Here is an 11,771-nt window from a genome sequence, read left to right as displayed (position 1 = left end):
GGGGAGGGGGGGGGGGAGGGGGCAGAGAGGAACCTGGTCGATGGCATTGATCGGGCAAGCCATCTGTATGTTTGAGCAGATGTGGGGAGGAAATATTTCCTTCTTTTTCATAGTTGTTATTCTCTCTCTGGTGTTGCCATCCATCTATTTTCTTTATAAAGTTCTGCAGTGTCACCTAATGTACTCATATTGAAAATGTAACATTTTGGAGAGTCAATTTGACTCTGAAATTGTAAAACCAATATAACCCTCATAGCTGTTACTGTCACTATGTGAAAGAAAAGGAAAAGTATTTGTACATTTCATATGTATTTAGTTATTTAGGGTATTTGGGTTAATGGAAGCCATTTTGGACAGACTGTTGTTTTTAGTCACACAACACTGAGGCCGCTTCCATCTGAACTTAGCGGGTAGTATTTATGATCCTGTAGTCACCACTAACCAAATAATTGGAAAGGCGAAAAACGCCACACTTTATTAAACCTGAATCCTACCTTTTCAGAATTAATTACCTTAAAGAGGCAAAGTTTATCATGAAATGAATTCTTTCATTTCACAGCATTTAGAATGTTTTGTCAAAGTGATGAAAGACATTTTCCCCATTGACTTCACAATGCCACTTTACACTGGAAAGTGTCTCAGTCCCAACATGTTAATGTTACATGTTGATATATATACATATTGCTTTGTGTTAATTAAATGTAACTAACAAAACCGTCCAAAATGCAGAAGGAGTGTGTGTACACCCATGATAAATGGGACACTGTAGAATGATGGACGGCCTTATAACCCTTCCCAGATGGGCAGCAACGATCGCTGATGTCTTTCCTCCTTCTTATTGTGTTAACACCCGTTCCAGACTAGCGTACTGCCAAAACTTCCAATTTGATAGGTTTTATAGGCGCTCACACTTGGTGATGAGCAGTTAATCACGTGTATTGGATTAGCAGCACCTGGCTGCTACTTACCCTCCTAATTCCTATGAATGCAGTGAGAGCGTACTTCATTTTCCACACACTGCTTCTGCGTTTTTGTTCAATGAATATTAACAGAGCGTAATGTGTTGTGTGTTGTTTTTTTTTTTTATCTGAGGCTGTATTCACTAGATACGAAAACCTACTAATGACCGGACAAATTGTTTCTATGTCCTGAAATGTTAAACCTTAAAATGGAATTAGGATGTATTTTCTTTTTAACAACTGTACATTACTGCCTTATACTACCTACAATAATGCCGCTCATTCACTGTCAATCATTTTGTGAAATTATACTTGCACGACCACATAAAATTTTTTTTTTAATCTGCTGTAAAACAGGCAGGGTGGCTCTTTAATTACACAGCTACAGAGTAATTTGAGTGCAGATATCTGTCCTTCCAGAAGTCTACTGCAGTCATTTATTGAGCTTGTCAACTGTATACTAAGCTGCTTTGTTGTAACTCAGTACAAAACTCTGCTCTGTCCTTCTGCATCAAGTCATACGCTCCATAAAGCCTGGTTTATAGTCGGTAACGCAAGACGCAACGCAAGACGCAAGCCGCAACGCAAGCCCTTGCGGGGTTGCAAGCCCCCCCTTGTGTGCTTGCGTGTGTCACCTCAATTTTCTAAACTTCACGCAAGACGCAAGCGCAAGCCACTGGCTGTGGTCGAAAACACAGTGCACTTCACTCCTGCCCGAGCCGAAATCAGCCGGCCTGAAAAGCTGATTTCCCTTAAAGCGGAACTCCGGGGCATTTGAAGCGTGTTTCCATTGCTAGAGGTTGTCAAATACTGCCAGTAGGACACAGAGAGATGCGTATCTGCGCTCCCTGTGTGAAGATCGCTCTGTCCGCACACCCTGTCATGCGAGGCTAATACGTGGTGGCTAAGGGGCAAGCGCTAACCCTTCCACGTAAAACAACAACTTGCACACTGCAGAAACGTCACACCACTTTATAAACCATCCGACAATAAAGTCACAAGCCTTACCATCAAAACCATATGCATGGTTCTCACATTACTGGCATGGGGACGTTACAAAACAACTTTATAAACAGCATGTCACTCACCGGCTGGTTGTAGGCTCGCGCATGTGAAAGCCCAAAAGAGTCGAAGGAGGATAATCCCATATACAAAACAATTATATTCTCTAGAAAAACTGCGTTCAAGTATTTAAAACATTACAACAATACATGCCCAGTAATATTGTTGTAATGTTTTAAATACTTGAACGCAGTTTTTCTAGAGAATATAATTGTTTTGTATATGGGATTATTCTCCATCGACTCTTTTGGGCTTTCACATGCGCGAGCCTACAACCAGCCGGTGAGTTACATGCTGTTTATAAAGTTGTTTTGTAACGTCCCCATGCCAGTAATGTGAGAACCATGCATATGGTTTTGATGGTAAGGCTTGTGACTTTATTGTCGGATGGTTTATAAAGTGGTGTGACGTTTCTGCAGTGTGCAAGTTGTTGTTTTACGTGGAAGGGTTAGCGCTTGCCCCTTAGCCACCACGTATTAGCCTCGCATGACATGCTGTGCGGACAGAGCGATCTTCACACAGGGAGCACAGATCTGGACCTCTCTGTGTCCTACTAGCAGTATTTGACAACCTCTAGCAATGGAAACACGCTTCAAATGCCCCGGAGTTCCCCTTTAAGCTATAGGCTAAACTCTGTAAATATATAACTTTAGGCTAAAATATTAAATATGAGATGAACACCACAGTTCAAATGAAAGGCGAGATTGTGGTGTACAAGGTTGTTTGTGTCATAAGTTTCCCTTGTGATACACACACACACACACACACACACACACACAAGAGCTGAAAATGTTTCTCTGTCTTTGTGTTAGGTGGTGCAGCTGGAGGAGCTGCTGGCGGTGCGTCACTCTGTGTTTGTTATTGGGAATGCAGGCACTGGGAAGAGTCAGGTGATGAGGTCACTCCAGAGGACCTATCACAACATGAAGCGTCGGCCCGTGTGGGCAGACCTTAACCCGAAGGCTGTGACCAATGACGAGCTCTTTGGAATCATCAACCCAGCAACTAGAGAGTGGAAAGATGGTGACTATTAAGCACTTCAAAAATGACCTTTGATTAGTGCAAAATGTTTCATGTTAAATATCCAAAACATGATCTCATCCTCTCACAGGCCTGTTCTCCAGTATAATGCGTGAACTGGCCAACATCAATCACAGTGGGCCTAAGTGGATTGTTCTGGATGGAGACATTGACCCAATGTGGATCGAGTCACTCAACACAGTCATGGATGACAACAAGGTGGGAGAAAGTTCAGTGTGTGCGTTTGTGTGTAAACGTGTTGACAGAGTCTTTTTTTTAGTATCAAAACAGTATTTCTAAAAAGTGATCACTCTGATATGACAAGGAACTGTGAGTGATGCGTCACTGATGGAAGAGCGCAGAAAGCTTGTTGTACTCTGTTGGTGTAAGAATATTTGACACTGTGTGTGTGTGTGTGTGTGTGTGTGTGTGTGTGTGTGTGTGTGTGTGTGTGTGTGTGTGTGTTGGGGGGGGGGGGGGGGGGGGTGGGGGGGGTGTAATACTTAGTATGTTGAGAAAGCTGAGGAGCAAGCATGACATGATCCAGGCTTCCAGCGTACAAACGGAACACTCATATGTACTGTATGTGTGCTGGGTGTAACTATGTCTTCTCCTTCTGTTAGGTGCTGACTCTGGCCAGTAACGAGCGGATCCCTCTGAACCCCACCATGAGGCTGGTGTTTGAGATCAGCCACCTTCGCACCGCTACCCCTGCGACTGTATCCAGAGCAGGTGCAGGAGCTCACATCTGACACTTTTAATTCTCTGTCTTTCCTTACCTCTTATTTATTTTTTTTTTTTGGACACTTTTGATATTTGACTGAATATGGATGAGAGGTTCATGTAAATCAAAATTTTGTTTCAATTCTAAAGCCCAATACACCCCTAATAGGTTAATCCAACCATGTTTATACTTACTGTCATCACAGTATGTGACAAAGTTCTCACCTTTTACTACTCACCAGGTATTCTTTACATAAATCCGGCAGACCTTGGTTGGAACCCACAGGTGTCCAGCTGGATTGACAAGAGAGACGTTCAATCTGAGAAGGCCAATCTGACTATACTCTTTGACAAATACCTTCCCTCTTGCCTGGACGCCCTCAGATCAAGGTAACACAGCATGTGCCACGACAGGAAGCGCTCGTTGACATGTTGTTGACGCAGGATGTAGGGGTGTGACATAACAGGGAGGAACTGTGATAAGTGGGAGTGTTGGAGCGGAGAAAACGGACTGACTCAGAAGAACTGGATGTCATCCTACATTCTTTACAGGATTGCTTGCATCTTCCAACGCCTCCATCATCATTACTGTTGGCGCAAACAAAAACAGGAAGCAGAGGAGGGAGGAATGTATTGTGCGCAGAGTGACACAAAAAATTCCAAAAATGCACCACTGCGTCACAGCTCATGAATTTGTCATCGTGTTTCTCGAGAGTAATTAAAATTGTTCGGTCTGAAGAAGCTGCGTTTGTTTAGTTAAATCCGCAGAATTATGTGTAACAGATGACACGAGACGAAACCAGAGCTCCCTTTTTATCCTCCCCTTCATCACTGCAGCTCCTTTCCCTCCTGATTGATGAACACCAGTAATGTTTGGAGTGTGTGATGTAACATATATTTCTTTGCTCAGGTTTAAGAAGATCATCCCTGTCCCCGAACAGAGTCTGGTTCAGATGCTGTGCTACCTGCTGGAGTGTCTTCTGACTCCAGAAAACACACCACCAGACTGCGCCAAAGAACTTTATGAGCTCTATTTTGTCTTTGCTGCAGTCTGGGCCTTTGGGGGAGCCTTGTTCCAGGACCAGGTATTAAGTGGGCTTCTGGGCATGTGAGACGCTTATTAAGTGGCTGTATAAAGGGGGTAAAGAATGGGGCGATTGAAAGATTTTTTTTCTCCTCATAATTCATCTCTCAAAGATTTTCTTGCACTTTCATTATGCAAGTCCCAATGGCTCTTATGCAACACAATGTTGTGTCTATTTTTGAAAAGTAATTTGATTGTTACTTTTAGTTGAAGAAATGGCTTTTTTTTTTAAGGGAGAGATATCCATTTGGAAATGAAGTGGACTTCATTCCCACTCAGCAACACACAGGCTGGCTGAATTTAAATCAGCAGGAGAGCCGTGGCGAGCGGTTGCTTAGCAATCCAGTTAGTGCTGTACAGTAAGCGCGTCCATCTAAGTTATGGGATAAAACTGCTTTTCCCCTTGGTACAGATGTACTCCACTTTATTTTCCCATCACAGATGCATTTAAATGCTAAGTGGTTTTATTGACTGGAGAGTCAGTAGTGAATAGAGGAGACAGGTATGAAGGGGTGGGAAGGAAGAGAGAAAGGCGAAGAACTGCCAGCCAGCAGGAGACGACGCTTCTTCTTCACTGTCTGAATCACACGGATGGATAGATGGCACTGCCATCTCTCATTTTCTACCCTTCAGCTGCTGTAGCTCTATCTCTATATTGTTGCCATTTATTTGTCCTCTGGTTTGTGTTTGCACTTGTGTAAATCACATGCACAGATCTATAGCTACTGTATGGAAGAGAAAAAGCAGTATTGACTTCATTCTGTGTTTCTGCGTGTGTGCTCTGTGTGAATGCAGCTAGTCGACTACAGAGTGGAGTTCAGCAAGTGGTGGGTTGCTGAGTTCAAAACCATCAAGTTCCCTTCCCAGGGCACCGTGTTTGATTACTACATTGACCCAGAGAGCAAGAAGTTTGAACCCTGGACTAAGATGGTGCCCAAGTTTGAAATGGATACAGATACACCACTTCAGGTACATTTTTTTGGAAATCCAAAGTTTTCAGAATTAAATATTGTTCTGTCGATACATTGCAGATGGATATCAGAGAACAGGGATCTGTGAACAAAGGTTTTGAAGCCTCCAAACCAGAAGTTACCAGTGAGCAATGACTCTGACTGAAACCAGCTGAAACTACAGGTCACCACTGGGTGCCTGCTTAACTATAACAGTGTAACCCCTACACTAATGCATACTCACATATCACGTTCTTTAAGGCGAGACACGGCAGGCAAAAACAGGGATTTTTCATACAGTGGTCAATTTTTAGATTTTGGGCCAGTCTACTCCTTCGATATGTGTTATTTCAAAACATAAATTAAAATGTTTATTTCATCACATTTTGTTTAATCGCGGCAGTACGTTTCGCCCAAATTTACCAAAATGAATTCCCCTATTTAAATCTTTAAATGCCGTTTTCTCAAAATCAGTTTTTTGTATTTTTCCAGTATCAATATCTCAGACTATGGAGCACCTACTAACACCAAACTTTCCAGTTATACAATTAGCAGTATTCTGAAGATAATTACAGAAGCATTTGTTGATAAATCATTCCTGGCCTGATTAATGTGACATTATAATAAAATAATATGGCGAAAATTGATGTTTTTTAGGCTATGGGCAGTATATTTTGATTTCCTGGGAAATGAAAGCAGATATCCTGAAATCCCTCAGTAATTTTATTTTTATTTTGTGTGTAAACAAAATGAGAAAAGAATTTTGCACCTGGCTTTATCATATGTTCAGATCTAGCTTCCGGAAATATATGTAAATATGCGCATATTTAATGAGATAATGCCTAATTTCCATAATTAAACATTCAAATTTCTAAAACTTGTAGTACATTTTCTTTTCATACTTGTATAAGTCATCAACTGAGGAAGTTTCATGGTGATATCTATTATTTTAAAATATTACCCTATTCACCTGTAGTGTCTCGCCTTAAAATATGACAAAACTATTGAAAATGTCCATCGATATATTTAAAGGAGTCCATCTTTTTGTACATTTAAGGGATGTCGCTGGTAAGCTGAGAAAAAATGTATAGGCCGCATCAAATTACTCATAGTGCCTAGAGCACACTGGGCAGTACTGAGGGCCGGAGGTTCGGTTTTTAACAGCAAAAAGCAAGCAGCAAGGCAAGGAGAACAGCACAGCACCCACACCACTGTGTGCCCCGAGGGACTGACTGAGTTTGCCTCTTATCTTTAGTCTTATTTCAAATACACCCAAAATGTACAAAAATACTCTTCCCGACTCACTTTAAATGCAAGTACAAGAGTGACAGAACGGAAAAAAATATTACAGTTTATTTACATTCAGATTAATAGGTTTCAGTCCACCTCAGGCAGAACTGGGTTCTGAATAATCCCTGTTAACAGTGGATCATCTTATATGCTACATTAATATTCACAGCCAAAAAAAATTATGTAAAACATAGAACAAATTATAAAATCATTGATTTCAAGATCGCTGTCGGTAATTGTTCATTTATGAACAGATTACAGAGCCTCGTTCCTCGTTCATGTGGTGGTTTTTAGATGCTAAAAGACATCATGAATGAAAAATTCAGTCAGCTGAGGGGCTGAGCATTTCCACCTTGGAACTGCAGCACTGTGATGACAGTCTCCATATCCCAGATTTGAGAAAGAAGGAAATGAATGAGTGTAGCTTTTTTTTTTTTTTTTTTAAGATATCTGCGTCATTGCAGCCAAGTGAAATAGTTTGTGCTATCTATAGCCAGAGTACAGTCAAACTGAATGCATTTATGACACATTTAGTGTTAGAAAATAGGTTTAGTACTGATTTAATGTGTTCATCAATAAAAACCTTGTGCTGTTTCATTTCTTAAAGGTGGGGTAGGGGATCTTTTTCTGGAACATTTTTTTACATATTGCTTGAAATACTCTTCACACCCCCATTGGAACCAATTAATTAAAAGTTTTGACACAAATATGAAAAGTTTTAGTGGCCTCTAGAATGTACAATCTAGGAAAAACAGTATCCAATCATATTGAACGGACCGTTAACAATGATTGGATTCTGATGCCGTCTATCAAACTGCAATCTGCTCCTCCCTCCCCCTCCTTCTCCCTGTGCGCGTACCCTGCTCCATGAACGAATTACGCGTCCAGAAGCTTGGCAGGAAGCTAAACTAGAGCCAGCTTGGCTAGCACCTAGCATTATTAAACGTTATCATATACTAAATACGGCAACGATCGATGCTTGCTGTCAGAACAGCGCTCGTGCACCTTCGTGCTCGTGCGCGTTCATGTACTCTAGAGGCGTGCCTTCGGGGGGAAAGTGAAGAAAAGGGTTGGGACTTTTTACCTGTGTATTTTCAAAATGCAGCTTCGCTGGACTCAAAATCCAGGATCTCCTACCCTACCTTTAATAGACAACTTGAGGATGATCTTTTTTTGCAAACAAAATTTTTGATTTTGATGTGTCTGAGTATGTATGTTTCCATACGATTCCTACGTGCAGGCTTGTCTGGTCCACACCACAGAGACCATTAGAGTTCGTTACTTCATGGATCGCCTCCTGGAGCACCGTAGACCGGTGATGCTGGTCGGGAACGCTGGCACTGGGAAGTCTGTTTTGGTCGGAGACAAACTCGGATCATTGGACCCTGAGAAATACATGGTCAAAAATGTCCCCTTTAACTATTACACCACGTCGGCTATGCTCCAAGGTAGGAACCATGCCAATCACAATTGTATATCCGATTTTGGAATGGAATATAAGATAGAAAGAATGGTATATGACCAAGAGAGATTGTTATCCAAGTCTATTTATGCTCTCTAAAAAGCTAAAATGTATTGATTGTGTCCCCAAGCAGTGAAACCAGGTCACTGTAATAGTAAATTTAATCAGTTGGTTTTGAATAAAGCTTAATCTGACTCTACGATGGCCAAGTGATGTACAAAAATACACAATGATTTTCAGTTTTGCTGTTGCTTCCTTGCTCATAGAATTCTAGTGAATCTGCAAAGGAAAAGTCTTTTATTCTCTTAACTGGGACATCTCAGTCAGCCTTATTGCCTGCACCAGTGGTTCTTGTAAAGCCATACTATGAAAAATCTCCACTCATGACACCATGTCCATGTCTATGATCTGTTCGTTGTTCAGTTGAAGTGATTCATGATTTTTTTCATGAGAAGGATATTTAGAGACCATAAAAGGTGAGACGACAAAGACAAAAAGAAAACTGCATTTTGTGTCCTTTTCTTTAAATCAAGTAACTTAACTTTCCAGCTTGGAACTCCTCCATAAATACTGGAATTTACTTACAGCCTTCACAGCATTATTTTTTCTTTTCCCCATTTCTGTTCACTGCTCCGTCACTCGCATTCTCCCACACAGCTGTGTTGGAAAGTCCCCTTGAGAAGAAAGCAGGCCGCAACTATGGACCTCCAGGCAGCAGAAGACTGATCTACTTCATAGACGACATGAATATGCCTGAGGTGGATGCATATGGCACGGTCCAACCCCACACACTCATACGCCAACATATGGACTATAACCATTGGTAAGATTCTGTCATTTAACATCCATATAACTCATTATATGTAGAAGCAAGCATGCACACAAGCCTGTGCTGTTTGACAATGGATTATTATGCCTAGATTTCAAACTGCGTTTTAATGTACTATGATAGAAGAAGATCATTTGGACAATGGAGTCACAGCAGAGTCTCAGCAGCTGATGGGTGGAACACCCAACAATTCAGAAACGCCTTCCCTTTAGTATTCATGGTGACCCCTGCCTCAGTATCAATATGTTACAACTGTTATAAGTGTCAAAAGTCCGAGAGGAAGGGGAGTTTTGTGATTCCCCATAAGAATGATTTAATTGCTCATCTCTCTGACACAAGGAGGCCATTTTGAACATGGCTTCACTGCGTCAGACACTGGGTGACTGGCTTAGACACGGTCAACTCATTAGAGATAGGCTAGAGGGATTTCAGGTATGAAATTGAGAGGAAGGAAGATGCTACTGAACCACGCCAGCTTAAGTGGCAGTTGAGGCGTTCATATCAGCAAAAGCAAGGGCAAGGAGTGTGTGTGTGAGCCTGCGCATAAGTGGGTGTTTGTGTGTTTGCAAGACTGTTAAATAATGATTTTTTTTTGTGTGTGTTTGTGTGTATGTGTGTGTTCTACAGGTATGATCGTAATAAGCTGCTTTTGAAAGAAATACACAACATTCAATACGTGTCCTGCATGAACCCCACAGCCGGCAGCTTCACCATTAATCCACGACTGCAGGTACGCACGCACGCACGCACGCACGCACGCACGTACGCACGCACGCACGCACACGCAAGCACACACACACTCACACCCACACAGGACATTCTCCCAGCACTTTGTGCTCCACTGCTTATGCAGTTCACAGCTGTGCCCTCACTCATCTCAGACATATTACCACGGATAGTTTTTGACGGTCTTTATCATGACAAAATGTGTCAGTAAAAAAAAAGAAGGCTGATATTGCTGCTCATAGCATCTATGTAGCCTTTCCTTTCAGATTTTCACCTCATCTTTTCTTGATAGGCTAATGTACAGCAGGGCTTTATTCTAACTTTGATCATGAGCAGCACTGATGCTCCTTGAGCATTTCAGCACAAAATACATGAACACTGCTCACAATGACTTCATCACAACACCTATTTTCTCTATATTGACTGAATGTCTGATGAATAGATGATTTGATGACCGAGTTTCTCTTTTGTTTCAGATCAAAAATGTTTGAGTGAAATCATTAAGTCAAACTGTCCTTTTTTCCATTCTGTAGATGCCATAAAAGTTTATCCTTTAGAATACAAAAGCATCCTGATACATTAGTGTGCTAACCGTTCAGTTTATAGATGCAACATTTTTTGGTAATGCAGGTAAAATGGCATTAATATTATTATGTTGAGTTTCAGTCCATCTAATTAATAGGTAGAGACACCGGTGTCACTGAGTGAGCAACACTTGTTGCTTTTACTGAGAATTAAATTAGCTTGAACTCAGTTTTTTAAAAATAATGTGACCCAAAATGATAGTACCTCTACCTTTACTACATGGTGGGATGAACTGAATTTTTAACTTGAATTTTGATTTGTTCATTTCTGTCTTTGAATTCCTGCTGGCTGACATGCGACAGTTCCATCTTTGTTTCATGTTTAAAGTTGTGGTCAGTGAATAAACTTGTTTTCCGATAAATGGGCCACAGCAGCGGTAGGTAAAATGCGTGGTATTTCTCTCTTTTCAATATTTACACCTCTTGAATTGCACAAGGGTTTCATGTCGGGAGGAGTGACAGTTTCCTTTATCAAACCCAAGATCGCCAACTCATTCCACATCTTGTCTTCATCATAAATTTGGGACCGTAATGTAAGTGGAGGTGGTCTAAATTTTCTTTTGTTATAAAAGGATTAACAGACTGTTCAAAAGCTTTGTTTAACCAGTGAAACAGGCGCAGGAGTAGGCAGATTATTGACAGAACACAGGTGGGTGACAGCCCACACTGTTTTGTCCCGACATAATGTTGTCGTGGTGGCAACAGGCTCAATCGAACAAAGCACATGCGCCCATACGCAAACACATGCCATTTCTTGTCTCCTTCCTGGTGTTTCATAAGATGTAAGACAATGATAGAAAAAAAAGGGGGCATACTTCCAAAGTGCATCAATTTAAAAATTTAGTTGCACTGTCCCAAAAAAATGGTATGAAAATACAACTAAACTGTCACCGTCTGGAGGCCATGATTTTATTTGAAGAGTCTCCAAGGGTAGATTTACATATTTTCATTTTCAGGATGACACATTAATTTTCTCATACTGTCCAAACTGTCTCGTAAATCCACCTGCTCTATGAGACACTCCAGTTTGGCTGCCTTCTCTTTAAGGTTCCCTCTGATTGGTCAGACAATTGGTCAAGCAT

At 41.2% G+C, this 11,771-nt stretch overlaps 1 protein-coding gene across 1 annotated transcript in view; it reads left to right on the top strand.

Moving 5' to 3' along the window:
* dnah9 (dynein, axonemal, heavy chain 9) overlaps window positions 1-11,771 on the top strand; it is a 240,491-nt gene that overhangs the window by 124,723 nt on the left and 103,997 nt on the right. The window contains exons 38-46 of the mRNA XM_075458261.1: window positions 2,834-3,044; window positions 3,133-3,260; window positions 3,665-3,773; window positions 4,007-4,154; window positions 4,675-4,849; window positions 5,644-5,817; window positions 8,329-8,536; window positions 9,208-9,373; window positions 10,007-10,109. Of these exons, the coding sequence (XP_075314376.1) occupies window positions 2,834-3,044; window positions 3,133-3,260; window positions 3,665-3,773; window positions 4,007-4,154; window positions 4,675-4,849; window positions 5,644-5,817; window positions 8,329-8,536; window positions 9,208-9,373; window positions 10,007-10,109 (1,422 nt within the window). The remainder of the gene's footprint in view (window positions 1-2,833; window positions 3,045-3,132; window positions 3,261-3,664; window positions 3,774-4,006; window positions 4,155-4,674; window positions 4,850-5,643; window positions 5,818-8,328; window positions 8,537-9,207; window positions 9,374-10,006; window positions 10,110-11,771) is intronic.

Source organism: Odontesthes bonariensis, chromosome 23, assembly GCF_027942865.1.
Source record: "Odontesthes bonariensis isolate fOdoBon6 chromosome 23, fOdoBon6.hap1, whole genome shotgun sequence".
Taxonomy (NCBI): domain Eukaryota; kingdom Metazoa; phylum Chordata; class Actinopteri; order Atheriniformes; family Atherinopsidae; genus Odontesthes; species Odontesthes bonariensis.
This window is presented reverse-complemented; position numbering and strand designations above follow the sequence as displayed.